Raw genomic sequence first — 18,442 nt, 5'->3', positions numbered from 1 at the left:
CCATGTGTCCTTCATGAAGTTGTTGCAGGATATGTGGACGGCAGGATTCTGGTACCACTATTCTAGAACCATTCATGAGAAGGCTGTTTTGCACGGCAATGTGATGACGGTACTCGTAGTACTCTTTGAGGTCTGTTCCGAGATCTCGACGATTTGGCCAACCTTTATGGCTGTAGCTGGCGAGTCTTTGGCAAACATGGTCTTTCTCCTGTTCTGCCGTTATCCATTCGAGACTCGTTTGCGTTGCTGGTAGGGACGTCTCTATGTGTCGAATGAAGCAATCGATTTCTTCTTGCATCTCTCTGTCTTGCCGCTGTGGCAGAGGGCTTCTTGACAACGAGTCAGCTGCTTGGAGTTCCTTGCCCGGAACGTGCACAACTTCGAATGAGTAGCGCATTAAACGCATGCGCAGTCTCTGAAGCCGTGGAGTTAGGTCGTCCAATGACTTTGATCCAAACAGAGAAATGAGTGGTTTGTGGTCGGTTTCCAGTACAAAGTGCGTTCCCACGATGTAATCTCGGAATTTTTCGCATGCCCACGTGAGTGCCAAACCTTCTTTTTCGATTTGGGCGTACCTCTTCTCTGTTTCGGTGAGTGTTCTGGACGCATAGGCGATGACACGATATGATCCATCCTCCTGCTCTTGACGCAGTACTGCTCCCAGGCCGTAGGATGACGCATCTGCAGATACAATCGATCGCTTGTTGGCGTCGTAAATTCCAAGAACGGGGCAGGTTGAGAGAATTTCTTTCCATTTTGCGAAGGCTTTCTGCTGAGGATGATCCCACACGAAGTCCACTTTGGAACTGAGCAGTGACGATAGTGGATGCAGAAGGTCAGACAGGTGTGGCACGAATCGTCCTAGGTATGTCGCCATACCCATGATGCGCTTGACTTCTTGCTTTGAAGTCGGTATGGGCATCTGTTTCACTGCGTTGACGATTGTCTCGTCTGGACGGACACCATCGCTGTCTACTTGATGACCTAGGAACTTGATACTTGTCACTCGAAGGACGGATTTATCCTCGTTGAGCGTGAGTCCTACTGATGAGAGTCGCCTGAGGACTTCTCGCAGACGTTGCTCGTGCTGCTCGGACGATGACGCCCATATCAAGATATCGTCCATGTGGCAAAGTACTCCTTCCATTCCTTGGAGAAGTTGTGTGATACGTCTCTGGAAGTGTTCCGGTGCTGACGTGATTCCGAATGGTAGGCGATTAAAACAAAATCTTCCAAACGGAGTGATGAATGTCGTCAGGAGTCGTGACTTCTCTTCTAGGGGGATCTGCCAAAACCCAGAATTCGCGTCCAGCTTTGAGAAGATCTTGGCTCCCGCTAGCCTTCCCAGCGTGTGCTCCACTGATGGGATAGGGTGATATTCGCGCTGAATGTGTTTGTTCAGTTGTGTGAGATCAACACAAATGCGAATTTTGCCAGACGGTTTGGGGACGATGACCATCGGCGCGCACCATTCAGTAGGTTCTTCTACTGGAGAGACGACACCTTGCGACTGCATGCTTTCTAGCTCTTTCTGCGTTTCCCGATACAGCGAAAGCGGTACTCTTCTCGGTGATGCGATAGCAAACGGCGTCGCGTTAGGCTTCAGCTTGAGAATGTGAGCACCTTCGAGAGATCCCAGTCCTTGAAACAGGTGAGAGAACTCTTTCTTCGGTTCGCAAGCTTTGTTCGCAGTCATGCAGATTTGAGGGCAAAGCCGAAATTTTTCGATAGCTGGCTTACCCAAGAGAGGTTTGCGAAGTCCTTTCACGATGTAAACTTCTTCGAGTGCTTGTTGCCCACGGCAGTTGAGCTTCATCCGAGCTAATCCCATGACTTTAAGGGGTCGTCCGTCTGGACCATGAAGTCGGCGTTGGGGCTCGGAGAGCTTGTGGCACTTTGAGAAGACCTTTTGAAAGATGGCAGCTGGTAACACCGTTTCGTCTGCTCCAGTGTCTATTCGGAAAACAACAGGAGTTTCGTCGACGAATATCTCGATGTCCCATTTTGCTGTTTGAGAAGAAGCTGCAACTCCTACGAATCCTTGTTCGTGTACGAGGGAGTTCACGGTAGTTGAAGATTTGCAGACTGTTGCAAAATGTCCCTTTTTCTTACACCTGTTGCAGCCTGCGTTCTTCGCCGGACACACGCTCCTCGGGTGAGCTTCTCGACCACACCAACGGCACGGTTTGCCTTTTGGTTTGGGTGTCGCGGTCTTCTTAGTAGGAGTTCGAACATTTGAACGTTCAATTCCTCGCTGAGCAGGTCCTGCTGCTGTCCCATTTTTGGCTGCTATACGGTCAACGTTGGCATCCTTTTCTTTTGTCGGTCGGAGTTCCACTTGTTGCTTCTTAATCACTTCCGATTGTCGCGCAGCAGCGATGGCCTTCTGGAGGTCCAGATCAGGATCCAGTTGAAGTTTTTCTGAAGTCCTGCTGTCCCGAAGACCAACAATCAGCCTGTCGCGGATCAATTCTTCCTTCAGTGGTCCATAGTTGCACGTAGTGGCTAATCCATGGAGAGCAGTGACGTACTCCTCGACGGTTTCCGTCTCCAGTTGCGATCTTGTGTTGAACATGGCTCTCTCATACACCACGTTTCGACGAGGAATGAAGTAATGTTCGAAGTTCTCCATCACCTTGTCGAAGTCTTGAGCCTCGGTGTCGGACAGCTTGAAGGTCTGTAAGACGTCTTCCGCTTGTGGTCCCATGATGTAAATGAGAGCGTCGACTTGGTGTGATGATGGTTGAGATGCCAGTCCTGATGCACTGTGGAAGCGCTTGAATCTCTTCTTCCACGCCGGCCATTCGTTAGGTGTTGTAAAACTGAAGGCTTCGGGTGGCGAGATGCGAAAAGTTGCCGTTACCGTTTGTTCGGTAGCACCGTTGTCGGCAGAAGTTGAGGGATTGTCCATTGTTTCTTCGTTTGTAGTCGATCCTGCGCTTTACTAATTATTAGCAGACTCGCGGAACGATCCTGCGCTTTACTAATCATTAGCAGACTCGCGGAGCGATCCCACTTCTGACACCATGTTTCGTTTTACGTTCTTTTACGAAGGGCACACATGGACAACCTTTCGTGCCGGAGTCTGGCTGAAGACTGACGTCTCGTTTATTAAATCTAAAACGAAACAAAAGAAAGGCGCCTCTGGTACGGGGCGCTCAGGTTACGCGCGAAGCGGACGAACGGATGTTTAGATCTCGGGCTGCGCGCGAACGTTCTTCTCGGTCGCCTTGGACTTTGGAGCTCGCTAGCGTCGGCGCGTCGGCGACCTCCATAACAGGAATTATCCGGAAAACTCAGAATTTTGAGGTCACAATGGCTAAGTAAAAGGCCAAAAAAGAGAGCATTTTACGAATAAAGTTTGTCGGAGCACAGGGTTAGTGGTCTCGAGAAAAGGCCAATTCAGTTTTTCTTTTTATCTTTGACTATTGACAAGAGGGAGTTTCCCATTTACCTCATCAAGGTTTGTTCAGTGCAATGGGCCAATGCACTTCTGAACCACGACAAAAGTCACTGTTCCCGTTTTTAGTTTGAAAAGTGAAAAATGTGAACCTGTAGTTATAGAATTTGACGGGCAGCTGAAGGTTTATGCATCCAAGGGTTTGGCTATTACAAGTACAGACGTTCATTGAAGTAACATTGCTTTTAAGTTTTGTAGTGGGACAATTAGTACTGCCAATCACGAGGGTGCCAATGTCAGAGGCAGTTGCAGAAATTCGGTACCGGTGATTTTTTTTATGAATTGAGTGTATGTTTTTGTCCATACACTATTCATTTTTATAAAAAAAAATAAGAACTGAGTAAAATTAACTATAAAGTTTGTAGAATCGGGAATCTAACAAAAATAAACTCCAATAGGCCCCAAATTTACAGCAAAAAAAACTTTGAAAACACCGAGTCCTACTCATAACAGAGTAAGCTATGTTGCTCATGAATCGGACATCACGCAAGTGACAAGCAGTGCACATTAGCTCAATTAGGGGCACATTGTAGTCGGAGCCTTTTGCACGATCCAGTGTCTCTAGTCACCCGAAGGGTCTCGAAGTCTCCATCCCTAAAGCAACTTGAAACATCTGACTTAAGCGGGAACTAAGTCTTATAACTATTTTCTTGGTAAAGGTGACTAAATAATACTACTACTGACATTGATGCGAATGCTAAAATTGGCCTTTTGCCACTGCCAATAAAAACGAGTGTAACGTACCAGGTCAGCGCTGTTATCGCTGAACACTCTTCTAGTGAACTGGTGACCGCCACAGAGGGTCAGCGGCACCCAAGGCAACAGCCCGCCGCTACACCCCAACCCCCCCCCCCCCCTTCATACCCCGCTCTCGCATGGCCCACCGCGACTCCCCCCCCCCCCCCCCCCCCTTGCTCTCTCGTGGCTCGTCGCGACACCCCCCTGAGCGCTGCACCCGGGGCGGTCTGCTCCCCCCGCCCCCCCCCCTTGTGACACCACTGCCACCACATGAGGCTGTAGTTCAGTTTTGATTTGGTTTCAGTATCAGTTGTTGGATTTCAGTTTTGTTCCAATTTGGTCAAAAAACAACAGTTTTAATCTGGTCTTTGGTTCTGGTTCACTTTTATGCCGTGGAGAAATGTACTTGTAGTTTTTTTCATATTACTTTTATTTGGATAGGACTTCATACAATAGGTGTTTATGTATGTCCCAATTAAATGTCACTGGTCCATTTGGCCCCAAATGGAACTCGTACAAAACACATGTACAGGGTGCCACCAAAAAGAATTTACAGGGTTTTTTTTTCACCGCAAGAATAAAATAGGCATCGCCGAACACTCATTCTCCGCCCAAAGGTAGCGCTAGAGGTCACAACAAGATGCTAAAGTTTCAGCCCGATCCGATACCTTATTCAAAGGTTATAAGTGATTTTCTGAAAATTTCAATGGGAAAATGGAACCCATTTTTGCCCGTTTTCGGTTTCTGGTGCCATAGAGCCCCATGTATTCGAAAACTCCGTCGGCCGCCATTTTCCCATTGAAATTTTCAGAAAATCACTTATAACTTTTGATTAAGTTATGGGATCGGGCTGAAACTTTGGCATCTGGTTGTGACCTCTAGCGCTACCTTTGGATGGAGAATGAGCGTTCAGTGATGTCTAGTTTATTCTTGCGGTGAAAAAAAAACCTGCAAATTTTTTTTTGTGACACCCTGTATTTGTTTTTCGCAATTTTGGTTATTCTAAAATTGCGTCCTTCCTTAGTGGATATAATTAAAAAAAACGGTTTCCTTGAACGATTAATTTCTGCTTTCGCACATTTTTCTCACTTTCATACGCTGTTAGGAACTAGTGGTGGAAGGACTGGCCAGGGTATGTGCAATATATATGACTTTTATCTATACAAATTCCTATCCCAAATCTTGACACAGTACCTCCTGAATTTATGGTTGACGCCTCTTCCTCATATCTCAGTATGCACCTAAAAAGTGCGGGCAGCGAAGTTTACCCAAGTTCGATGCCAAGCTGTATGAGAAGCATGCAAGTCCGCCCATTTCTGGTGTGGGTTGCACGTTTCTCGCTTGCATGGGGTTTTATGTTGTGGCACGATGCATACACAAGTGGTTGGAGACTGCCTGCTGATTGGTGCCCGTTGCCTCTGGACAGATCTTTGTAGAGCTGGACGAATTGGTGCCGGACGCGACGCGCGAGGCCTATGAGTGGAAGGAGACAGCGCGTTGGATCAAGTATGAAGAGAACCTCGAAGAGGACGTGGATCGTTGGGGCAAGCCCCACGTTGCGTCGCTGTCGTTCCATTCGCTGCTCTGTCTCCGGAAGTGTCTGGAACAGGGCACGGTGTTGCTCGACCTGGAGGAGAAAGACCTGACGGGCATCGCGAACCGTGTCGTGGACAACATGGTTCACACGGAGCAGATCCCAGCCGAGAGTCATGGCTCGGTGCTGCGTGCGCTTCTGCTGCGCCACCGTCACGGTGCCGAGAGGAGTCTCAACACCTTTCTGCGCCGCAACTCCTCCGGCACATTTACGGCACTCAAGTAAGTCGCTTGGATGGTTTCTAACAGGTGTGTGCAAGGAGTAATTTTTGAAACAGTATCAAGTATAAATTGAATAGGGGTGGCACCGAACTAAATGCGAATGGAATAATTTTTTTCATAGTTCGTAGACTGTTCGCATAGCTGCTTGGGTAGACTGTTTGCACAGTTTGCATTGTTTCCTAGAGGTCTTAAGAATGCAATTCTAGGTGAAAATGACGGATTCAACTGTGAGATTAAATGGACGGAACTAAAACAATGTATAAGTTGATGTCTCTATGATTGCTGCGCGCACGAGGCACTTGGATGAACCGTTGCTGGAGTGGTAGAAAATCTTCCACACTCCACTGCACCTCCTTTTTTCTCTAAAGAATTTGTTTTTCCTTGACTCGTGCCGACTGGTGGCACTGCACCAGTTGGTCACAGATTGAAAGACTGAAGCATGCAAGAGCAGTTTTGTGCACATGAGTGTGCTGATACGTGATGTATGCATTGATCCCCCCCCCCCCTATCTCTTTCTTTGAAGGCACAATCCCTTTTATGGTGACAGCCGTTTTTTTTTTGTTTTTTTTTTTTCTTTCATCTGTTTAGTTTTTAAATAAAAATAAATCTGTGTTAGGGTTCTTTTAGCCTCGAGGCTAAGTTGGTGGTCATGGCAGCTACTAAAAAAGAGGCCAAATGGGTTAAGTTAAGTTGGCTAATTAACTGAAAAGTTTCAACGATTTTTTATTTTTATTTTTGGGGGCATAATGTGTTGGAAGAATTGACGCTCTACCTCAATATGTTCTTGCTGTGTTGCGAACGTTTGATAAACAAGTTTCTAGTGTGTGCTACGTGGCAAAAAAAATTCTGAGGACACGTATGCTTTTCTTATGAGCTGTGAATGCGAAAGCATGAATGTCGTCCTTCTGCTCCCTTAGTTTGTCTGCTGCGTACTGGCATGGACGACCACGTTTCGCTACTGCTGAGGTTGCGGCCGACAGCCGAGTGCGCTCTCGTGAAGTGGCTACGCCGTTCTGAGCTCGGCCGTGCGGCCTCTTCGGAGTTTGCCCAGGCGGGCTCTGCTGGCTCGGCGGCCAGCCGCTCCCTCTTACCGGCGGCCGGGCCGCTGCGCCGTTATGGAGAGGGCTTTTCTGGTGGCGTTCTTTGGAACTACGCCGCGCAGCAGCCAATGGGAGCCTATCTATCAGATTGATCCTACAGACGACAGGCTTCGCTCCATTGAGACAGGGCAATTTAAGTGCCGTTCGGCACGGTTTCAAAACTGATAACACCGGTTCACTCTATAAAACAGTTAGTGTACAAGGGTGGCATTAAAAATGTCACCCTCGTACATGGCTTCAAACAGAAACTATGCGGGCAAAGAGCAGCCGGCTTCGCTTGTGGAGCCGGCAGGTGGCAGGGGCATTGACATCACTGGTGCTGTTTGCCGGCTTAGTTTCAATTTGAAGTCGTATAAAAGGCTAATATTTCTCGCCCCCTAACAGCCATTACAAATATTTTAATCAAAATTTCATGGCACGGCTTGACCACCTTGGGGTTGTGCGCCAGTTCTCCAACTATGTTATGCCCCCAAATATGAAAGTTTGGAGAGTTTATTGAAACTTTTTGTAAAGTAGCAGGCATGTGCGAATTGTAGATTTTAGTTCGAAGCAAATAGTGGTCTTTACCGAATATTTTCAAATAGAATATTGAATAGTTTCTCCAAGCATTTCACTACCGTGCACCATGCTGAAACGAAAATTCAGCTCCTGAAGGTTGTTCCTAACCTTCCACTTGTCTACTTTTAAACTCGGTTAATTGTAATATAACTATATTTATAAGCTGTCACATATAAACAGCAAATATGTCACAGCTATCCTAAAATATGTGCTATGTGAAAATATTCTTTCTTCAATTCAAAATTTTTACAAAAAAAAAAAAAAAGCACAAATGATGAATGCAGGTTGTCAAGAGATCTCTGCCTAACCTACTCAATATACACTTGCATAATTGTGGTGGTTTAGCCCCGTTGAGTGTGCTTCTCACCGAGCATCTGTGCACTGAGGGGAAGCAATGCCTGCGAGCTCTGTGGGTATGAGCTGAGAAAGTGAGAGAGAGGAGGAGACGAGCACACGGGGACGTCAGAACGCCGATCTCCGATTGGAATGATTAGTGGGTAGACAGACGTAAAGCTAGCTGCCTTTTCCTTCACTGCAGTCGTTGAACGCGTTAGAATGCGGAACGCCGGCGTCTGGCGTTCCACGTCCTAAAGCATTCGTTAGAATGCTTTAGAACGCGGATGCATCAGTTCAGAAATTTCTTAACTGACAAGGAAATTTCTTTTCTAAAAACTAGCGAATATGGTTGAGGTCTTTGCCGCGCCCCTCGTGCCGGTGATTTTTACAGCGGAGCTGTTAAGGGCTAGGTTCCCCAGGATCATGTCCGGTATGTCGACACAAACCTGCTTGGACAGCTACCGCCATCTATAAGCGACGGTGGCAAGCACACAACCAGTCTGGTTACCACCATCACTCATAGATGGAGGCAACCTTTCCAGCTATCATGGAAGAATGGATTGTTGGGCGAGTTGGTGTTCATCGTAGGAAACAGCAGGAAAAACGGATGACGACGAAGAAGCACACGTAACGAGCGCAGCGCTCGTCACGTTTGTTTCTTCGTCTTCTTCTGTTTTGCGCTCTTATCAGTTTCGGTTTGGACTCAAGATGGGTCGGCCGCGCGCCCTTTCGGGGAAAGGAGACAGACTGCTGAAGGAGCGGCGACGTACGCAGCAGCGCGACTGGGTCCGCAACCGCCGCAAAGCCGCTGTTGCCTCGACTTCCACTGCGTCCAGCGCTTCAGATTCGCTTGCCAAGGAAGAGCACATCGCTCGCCTGGAAAGCTGCTGCCGAAAACAGTACCAGCGATGTAAAGGGCGCCGGCGGGCCAACGCCACGGGCGACGATCGTGCCACGGAGGCAAAGCGCAAGCGCGAGGCCCGGCGACGACAGCACTCCACGCTGGCTGAACAGTTCCCGGGTGCAACTGCGAGGTTTCGGAGGGAGTTCATGGAGAACCTGTTCGTCGTCACGTGCGCTGTGTGCGACCGACTCTGGTTCGCCGGAGACTTGTCCACGATCAGTGGCGTGTCGGACGAGAAGCGGGAAACTGGCGCGTGCACGTTGCGGCAGTGTATTGAGTACAGCTCCGCTGGTCTTCCTTCTTCATGAGAGTGGACACGCTAAACTTTTCTCCCGAGCCTTCCGCACGTTCGTGTCGACTTCATCCTTTTAAGACTGATGAATGCGTTTGATGTTCCTTTTGCACCCCTGGTGCCAGTGTTCTTTTCCTGATGCATGCAGCATGCTCCTGCTTCTTTCTTCTTTTCACGTGTAATACATTTGAGTTGCAGGTTAGCGCTAGTCTGTCTTCTGTGTTCCGTTCCTGTCCTTGTCCTCGTCTTTGTGCGCCAGATTTTCATCCTGTTCAATTCCAGTACCAACTTGCCCAGCTTACCACCTTGTTAAAACACACCCTGTATAGGTACCTTGGATATGGTAAAGATGACTTGAACAAGATTGTGACCTTAACTGACATGGCTCTAATTTGCTTCTATTCCACCACTTCTTGATCCCTCTTAAAATGAAGGTTGTTTCCCTTTTCTCTCCAAGGTCGCTGCGATCTGCGTCACTTGTGAGCAACTTCACATCGTCATCTCAGGATAACGGGAACGCCGGGAATCGGAGTATGCCACTCTTGACTGCCGACACACGCATCTCCATCGACAAAGGGGTACTTGTTCATGCAGTGTGTACCACTGTGAATTGCTATCAAGTGCTTGTGATAGTTGCACAGCATACGTGAAATTGACAATTCAGCAGCTCTTAGTCATAATGGAAGTGTTATGCAATTTTTTTTAGAATTTCTAATTGCTTGTATAATTATGATTTGCCTCTTCAGCCCTATGGTTTTACCTCCTCCAATACACTGGTCGAATGTGGCCAAGCGATGCCCACAGCAGTAGTAATATCTGTACAGGCTTGTACAACATTTCATATATAAATAAAATTACTAACCATAAATTAATTTTTGTGGAGTAATTCTATGCATAATTTGCTATTGACATTCATATTTATTTTACCAAATTAGCTGCGGAAAACTTGGGAAAGTGCAGGAATTCGGTGATGCATAATTTGAATCAAGGGTGGCTGCAGGGAAAATGCCCTCCCTAAAAGTGCCACTGCATGGGGGTGCACGGATAGGTACAGGGGAATTCCTCTTGGGGGTTTCAGAGCCACGAAGAGAACGAGCCGTTTCTTCTTGGGTGTTCCACGGACGATCTGCGCAAGCCCGATGCCAACATCCTCCGGAGAATACCCGAAGACGCGGAGGCAACGGCGGTGCTGGTCGGGGGCCTCGAGTACCTGGAGCAGCCCACCATTGCCTTCGTGCGGCTCGCTCGGGGTCAGGTCATGCCCAACATGATGGAGGTGAGGAACCCGAAACGGAGCATGCACTTGTTTTCTATGACTCCTTGTTTGAGTTTTCTGACTCTTTTGTCATAGATGTCTAATGAATGCATTTTATGTATTATCAAATTTTTTTTCTCAAAATAACTGTAGATTTTTTTTGTTTTTAAGTAATGTTTTGCATGCACAAAGAACTTTGAAGGCCTTTGCATTCTTTGTTCGGTACACTTGTTTGAGCGACACTTTCCAGTCATTTTGCGTGTCTAGCACTGACGTTGCAGGCACCTTCCGGTTGGATCATTTGTGAAGCGCTTGAACGACTGCACTTTAGCTGTGGCGTACTCCGAGTGCAGTGCCACCACTGCCACCAAAGTCGATGTGTCTTTTCCGCTCTAAAACGTCTTGCCAGATCAGAGAAGCATGGCCATGTTTTCCCCATTAACTACTGTCAGTGTAGTGTTTCAGAATATATAGTTCTCATTGAAAGGTGTGATTCTAACTTTGAAGCAAATTTGCAATGAATGTTCCGTGCTCCCAGTTTCTCCGAAACACCAACTATTTTCTCACTCTTTCTTTTTCTGTGTATTCTTTGTGTATGGGAAAAAGTGCATAGTGCTTAATTGAACGGGATTTTAAAGTGGAAGAAAATTAATCAAATGAAATAATTAAGTACATATTTGAAAAGTAAACTCCCACAAAGAAGTATTGGTTCACATTGTCTGCCAATCATATAGACAACAAGCATGCTTCATCTGTGATTTAATGGCAGCATCTGGCGCAAGGCGCCCGCTATCAAGTTTGAACCCGAGCAGGGCGATGCGGGTTTGGGCTATTTGAGCCTTTTCGGGGTTCAAGGTCATTCCCGCGGCTTTTATCCGGTCGAGTACGTCCTTGAGATGACGTAGGTGATTTTCGAAGGTGTTGGAGTAGACGACAATGTCGTAGAGATAGGCCATTGCGTGTTTCCATTTGGCTTCTCCCAGTACTGGGTCGATCAATCGCTGGAACGTCATTGGCGCTCCGCATAGACCGAGGGGCATTCGTGTGAATTCGAAAAGCCCGCGGGTGACAATAGAAGGCTGTTTTTGCCTCGTCACCTGGCTCCATCCGAACCTGGAGGTAGCCTCGGCTAGCGTCCAGGGTGGTGAAGTACCGCACACTGCCCAAGTTGGACAGAATCGAGTCGATGCTCGGTAGCGGGTAAGCGTCCTTTCGTGTGACGTCGTTCAGACGGCGGTAGTCCACGCAAAGACGTGAGCTGCCGTCTTTCTTCGGGACCAACACCACGGGGAATGCCCAGGGGCTGTTAGATCGCCGAACCACTTTGGTGTCAATCATTTCGTCCAGGGCACAATCGATGGCTTTTCGTTTAGCCAAGCTTACGGGTCGCGTGTTCTGCTTTCTTGGCAGTTCGTCACCCGTGTCAATGCGATGTCGCACTTCGTTTGTGCAGCCCGGTCGGTCAGTGAACATGGCGTCATAGCGGCGCAACAACGACGACAGTCGGGCTTTCTCTCGCCCAGACACGCTGCATGATTGCGTGAGCAGTGGTTGCGTCATTTCCCCAATGAGGGCGGCACTCGATGCCATCGGCGCTGGACTCGGTGTCTTGGGGTCAATGACCCAGTTTAGGGTGTCCCTCGCTTCCTCTCGACTGCTCGTCGCGTGCGCCAATGGTGGCGTTGGCGGTACAGCCGGGGGCCCACAGAAGGGTTTCAGGGGTGCAAACGTGCCCTCCCGATAGTTTGCGCTGCTGACGTCGATTACAATGCCTGTTTTGGCAAGGAAGTCTCTGCCCAAAATAATGGGCACCAATAGGCCAGGGAGACGAACAAAGCGTTGTCGTCTTACTTGATTCTCCCATCTCGCGACCAGCCGCGCGGTACCAGCCGAAAGGGCGGTTCCGCAGGCTAGGCGAAAGGCAGTGTTGCATTCTCGGAGTCGGACAGAATTTTGTCGGAGGTGAGTCAACACTTCGTCGCCGAACATCGAAGCGCTTGCTCCGGTGTCGAGGAGTGCCTTGTGAATGCCTTGCCGGTGATCGTTACAGAAATGAACGGGGCCGGGGTGCCGGTCGGGAAGCCTATTCTGTAGGCGGTCGGTAAAAGAGTGGCCATGTGACCCTCTGATTCTTTTACCGGTGGCTTTGCTCATTTCCCGCACGGTGCGATTCCGTGTTCGGCCGTTCGGGGCAGTGGCGCGCGAGATGATCAGGGCGATTGCACCGAAAACATCTTCTGTCGTCGCCTCGCCGGGGGTTCCGCCGTGCGTTTTGGTTTTCGCTGGCTCTGTCGTAGCGTGCATCGGCTCGCTGACCTTGAGGGAGCCTCATTTCTTCCTGCCTCGCTGCCTCGTTGGGGCGCGAGTCGGTGGTTCTGAACTGCGGCGCCGGCCGGCTTGTTCGTCTGCCGTAGGAGTACGGGTCGAGCGCACAATCTGAGATTGCGTACGTATCTCAGCCCCGATCTTCCGCATAGTTTGCGGAATCGTAGCGCCTCAGTGCTTAAGATGGTGTGTCCCTGCTCCACGCGCAGCGCGGTTCGAGGGCCGCTGACGCTGGAGGCGGAGGCCGGTACGCACGGGCAGCAAGAATGTCTCCCTGAAGGTGCCGGGCCTCGGAGGCGAGCTCGTTCAGGTCGCGGAAACGGCTGCCTTGAAGATACGCAGCGAAAGTCTGGTGGCTTTGGCATATGACGCGTTCCACTCGCCCTGCATGGGGAGCTGAGGGTTCCGCGAGCTCCAAGAGCTCTTGCATGGCTCTTACGAACTCCAGCAGGGACTCGTCCAGATGCTGGGTTCGCTGTTCGAGCTCCCGCCACATCCTTCTCGTAGTCGGCGGGAAGGAATTCGCGGTGGAACGCCTCCCAGAACTGATTGAGCGTTCCAGGTTGGTCACCGACAAGTCGGAACCAGCGGGCGGCTTCGTCGACGAGCACGATTGGCAGAATGCGCTTAAGTGTTTCACGATCAGACATTCCCATCGCGTGTTGGTACTTCCGTAAATCATCAAGGAAGTCCGTAGCGCTCGCTCTGTCTGCGTAACCCCGATAAGTCTGGAGGGGAATTCGGACCGGAGGTCGTTGGGTCTGTGGTGCGTGTGTTGTCGTTCGCAAGGCACCTGTCAGACTCTCAATTACACGTGCCACGTTTTCAAGCAAGGTGCGATGAGGCGCCGCAGCGGTTTTGTGCCAGCAGCGGAGCAGGTGCGTTCAGAGAAGATCCGGGAGCGATGGCGCCCACCCGCAATGGCGTCGGAACAATGTTCGGCTCCAGGGGTTCGCCGTAGGGCGCTCCTGGTTGGAGGGCTGGCATTTCGGCTTCCCGTTGACGTGGGGCCCGTGCGAATGCGTCGGCTGTGGTCACCAGCGTGAGCAAATCAGAGAAGTCGGTCTGCATCGTCACAGTAAGCACTGGTTGCGCGAGGACTCGTCACTCGGCAGCAGTCGCCACACACAGACGTACCGGAATTCTGGTCGTCAGCTCCACCTTGGGCGCCAAATTGTGGTTCTCCTTTGGGCCACTGCCTTTGGGAGTACCGCGATTTGGCGCCCAACGTGGGGCTGACGACCTGAATTCCGGTACGTCTGTGTGTGGCGACTGCTGCCGAGTGACGAGTCCTCGCGCAACCAGTGCTTACCGTGACGATGCAGACAGACTTCTCGGATTTGCTCACGCTGGCAACCACGGTTGACGCATTCGCGCGGCCCCCACGTCAACGGGAAGCCCTGGTTGCGCGAGGACTCGTCACTCGGCAGCAGTCGCCACACACAGACGTACAGGAATTCTGGTCGTCAGCCCCACGTTGGGCGCCAAAATGTGGTTCTCCTTTGGGCCACTGACTTTGAGAGTACCACGTTCGCGGCGAGCCGTTCTACCGCGAAGTGGGTTCACACTCGCGTAACATGCTGCTCGTTGAGCGCAATCAGACACCAGTCACGTTGGTAACGGTGATAAGCTCTGTTTATTTAAATACAAAACAAATGACAAGAAAACAGCGGCTATAAGCTGGTGAACGCCGTCGGTGTGGAGATCGCCCATGGCCGAATGGTCATTCACAAAGATACAAAGGACGGGATAAACGCTCACCGGTGCGCCAGACGTTTCCCCGTTGTCGCCGCCGTCGAATCTCAGGAAGCAAGAGAAGAGAGCTCCCGCTGTTCGCTGGTTTTAAGATAACGGCGGGGCAAAGAGGACAATCAAGGAGCGGCACGTCGATCTCCTTTCTGCAGGGGGTTCGTTACGAAAATCACCCCTAGGGGGGGAAAGGAGGAAGCCACTCACAGTGGTAAGCAGCGCCACCTCTTGCTATGTCAGCGCGGCCGCCACGGCGCGCCAAAACGCTGACGCAACAGAATGTTGAGGGATCACAATCCCCATAAAAAGGGAACGACTCCTACAAACAAAGCCAAACCATACTAAGTTTACTTCCTAACAGTGCTTCATGTTTTTGGTGATGTAATCGTACAGGCAAGGCAGAGAAGCTACCAGTTCAACAGTCTGTATTTTTTTTTCCCTTTTCATTGGATGATGTCATCATGAATGGTGTGGGGAGAAGGGGGAGACATTTATTTTTGAATAGGAGTTGTATTTTAACATAGAATGCGTTATATGGCTGGCAACTAACCATATTCAGTTAAGGTGCCAGCAATGGAAGTCGACAGGCCGACTGCCAGCCGTCCGCTGATTCTAGCACTCGTCTCCTCACTGATCGGGCACCAGTGCCAGCCGATCCTCTTCCTCAAGTGCCTCCATGTTACTCCCGGTGGGGGTAAAACATATGGCGATCGGACATACAGCGGCGCTCTGCTCTGCGAAATGAGCACACTGCTCATTTCACGGAGCAGAGCACACTGCTCATTTCTCTTGCGCTCTTTCCCAGAGAAAGAGCGCAAGAGAAAGCGACAGAAAAGCACCAGGAAAATACACCATCTTCCCGAGGGGAATCATGGGAATCATGAAAAATCGTTTCAACTCGATGTTTCTTCCAATGGTTGAACTACCAGTTGACTTCACCCAACAAAATTTCACAGCAGAACCATTTCTCTTGAAAAAGCAGAGTGAGAGCCATCCCTATTTGCGCTAATGGTTGTCGTTGAGAAATTACGCGGAGCTTGCCCTACTAGGGTGAAGTCGCGTTTCATTTAGAAATTTCACCAGAGGAACGTGAAAACCCAAATGAACCTCTTGCAAAGACGCATAACTGTATACTTTATTCACCTTGGGTGACAGTGGGGTGGAAGCTACATGCTCGTTGTACCAGTCATACTTCTATCTTTCACCACGTGATCACGCTTTTGCCCATAACCACATGTAGAGGGCGGTGCCAGGCGACGAGAAGGAGGTGGTTGATTGGTCCAAAGAACACGTAGCACCCACCGCACTGTTCGCTCCAGGGCGAATGGGGTATAGTATGTGAACATTCAGAGTTTCTTAAATTATCGGTATTGTGTGTGTAAGAAACAGTGAGGAAATAACTTTTTGTTATTCTTTGAGGTCCTTGTAAAACAAGCCTCTCCTGACAACAGAACATGTTTGCAGGTTCCCATTCCTGTGCGATTTTTCTTCATCCTGCTGGGCCCAATCAACTCGGACTTGGATTACCACGAGATTGGACGCTCGGTATCCACCCTCATGTCCAACACTGTGAGTCTGTGGCCGTCTGTCAAGCACGCTGGTCCCTTGATGTTCCCAGTGCATTTCGTAGCCTCCACTAGTGACGGAAAGCTCAATGATTAGATGCTCGGTGGTGGAACTGCTGCGCTATTTGCACCAAACTGCGCCAGAACAAAAACCCTGCTACATGCTGCTCCAAAGGTTGTATTTGTGCATAATTTGCGCCATGTGTGCCCCAAAAGGGAGCTGTTCTCAGAAAGGAAGGCACGTGGCATTCTTGGTGATGCCACTGAAAATTAAAGTAGTTCTTTTTTTTTTTTTTTTAGATGCCCGAGTACTATGTGCGAAGAGTAGGGATGCGCGAATATTCGAATTATCAAATATTAGTTTCAAATCATACAATATTTGATATTCCTTTCAAAATTAATTGCAATAACTTTTTGAAGTGTTGATCGTGGCAGGTTAGCCCCCTTGAGTGCGCTTTTCTTCAAGCATCGATGCACTGCGGAGAAGCAATACCCGCGGAGCTGACACCGCTATTTCGCGACTCGCTTCACCGCAGCGCAGCAGCGCACTTAGGCGAAAAACACACCTTCAAAGTGGTATAACATTTGCGCGCGCGTAATAAAAGAAAATAAAACGTTGCGATTGTTGATATTTATATTGCAGTAAAATCCTCAAAATTTAACTGTGGATATTATGCCACGGTGTATGTTAGGCAGCAATGTTTTAACATCCTGTGTTCATTACTCATGCTTGTTTTGTTTTAATTAAGAATTGAAGAAATTATTCTCGTATATAGCAAGATTTATAAATCCCCTCATTTAGGTATGGTGGGCTCCCTTATGTCAAATCTGTCATTTACTTGCCATCATAATGTAGGCATTGGACCGTCTGAGGCCACAGTCTATAAATATAGCTAGATTAAATTTAACAGAGCTGCGAGTTCAGCTGAATTTTTGTTGTGTGGTGGGAAGTAGTGAAAGGCATGGAGAAAGGCGCAGCAACTATTCAATATTTGATTCAAAAATATTCAGCCGAAACCCCTATTCACTCTAAATTTGCTTCGAACCCAAAATCTATTATTTGCACATGTCTAACGAAGAGTTGTCGGTTTTTATGCAAACGGTGCTCACATAGATCGCATGAATAGGTAGCGCTACTCGTTGTGATCAGTTAGAGTAGCTATGTGCTCCACTTAGCTGCTCTAAGAACAGTAGCAGGTTGAATACGAGCGAGGGCAAGGTGAGACACATTCAACACAAAAGTGTCCATTTGATGCCGAACTCGCGACAATTACCTCACCGTAATGCAAACCCTAAACATCTTTTTTTTTTTTTTTTTACTCAAACCGAAGACTTCATTGGTTCCTAATAGGTTGTTTGAGACATCTAGAAAATTACCAATGTGTGATTGTTCAATAAATAAATAAATAAATATCTGTAGTGGCCAGGTCCTCTGTAGGTATGATACTTTAAATAGTCTCCCAACATTCCCAACAACTGAAATATTTTCCACAGGCTAACTTTTAAAGGGATTGTATCCACTTTTTTGACATGAAAGCTCAAAATAGTCTGCTACAAAAGTGGGAATCTCTGCTCCAAAACCCATTGTTCCCTACTACAAGAGCTGCTCCAAATCACCATTTGTCAGTTCCACCACTGGATGCTCATTTTGGACCTTACTGGAACCAATAAAGTCAGCAGACCTGATTGGCACCATTTTATTATGCTGCCAATTTAGTGGACCACCAAATTGTTTCTTGACCCTGAAAGCTAATTTTTTATAAATAATTAAAGGGATGGCACGTGTTTTCAAAGTTTGTTTTTGCAATCGCATAGGCCTTTAATTAAAATTGATATAATATTATGTTACTATGACTAGATACTTTGTTATGCCCGTTGCTTGTGAAAATAGAAAAAGAGAATTTTGGGCTTATCTTGACAAAAGTATTAGACAGTGGGGATGGTAACCTTTTACCTACAACTAATGATTCTCTCAAGATAAATGCCACAGAAGTGTTCTAAACTTGGCCGAAGAAGCCCCCCTCCCCCCCCCCCCCCCCCCCCCCAGTTAATAAACTATGTATAACATTTTCTACGAGTTTCCAGCTAAACGAAAGAAAATAGGAACAGTATGGGTCATTTCTTCCCATGAGGTTATTTATACTATCCTTACCTAAGTACCTGCTACGTGTTTCGAAAACATTTTCCATTGCCCATTGCATCTTCAGTGGAAAATTGCTATATTACACTGAGCAAAATAGTTGGTTTGTGCAGCTTGGTATATTGATATCATTATGAGATGTCTTTTCAAAGCATTTTTATAGAGAATATTTCAGTTTACTTGGCTACTAGTTCAGTGCCTAATC

General features: G+C 48.3%; 1 protein-coding gene across 7 annotated transcripts in view; it reads left to right on the top strand.

The window, feature by feature from the left end:
* Positions 1–18,442, top strand: part of LOC115309710 (band 3 anion transport protein) — a 235,408-nt gene that overhangs the window by 185,584 nt on the left and 31,382 nt on the right. For 4 of the 7 annotated variants that reach the window (XM_040504406.1, XM_040220069.3, XM_029967960.3 and 1 more), the window contains 4 exons: positions 5,625–6,013; positions 9,661–9,781; positions 10,282–10,479; positions 15,997–16,101. In XM_040504406.1, the coding sequence (XP_040360340.1) occupies positions 5,625–6,013; positions 9,661–9,781; positions 10,282–10,479; positions 15,997–16,101 (813 nt within the window). Of the gene's footprint in view, positions 1–5,624; positions 6,014–9,660; positions 9,797–10,281; positions 10,480–15,996; positions 16,102–18,442 lie in introns of all 7 variants that reach the window. The other 3 variants (XM_040504405.1, XM_040220068.2, XM_040220070.3) reach the window with 1 other exon arrangement.

This window comes from Ixodes scapularis, unplaced genomic scaffold (genome assembly GCF_016920785.2).
Source record: "Ixodes scapularis isolate PalLabHiFi unplaced genomic scaffold, ASM1692078v2 PGA_scaffold9__187_contigs__length_104089568, whole genome shotgun sequence".
NCBI lineage: Eukaryota > Metazoa > Arthropoda > Arachnida > Ixodida > Ixodidae > Ixodes > Ixodes scapularis.
Note: the sequence above shows the minus strand (reverse complement) of the source record. Positions and strands in the feature narration are given on the sequence as shown.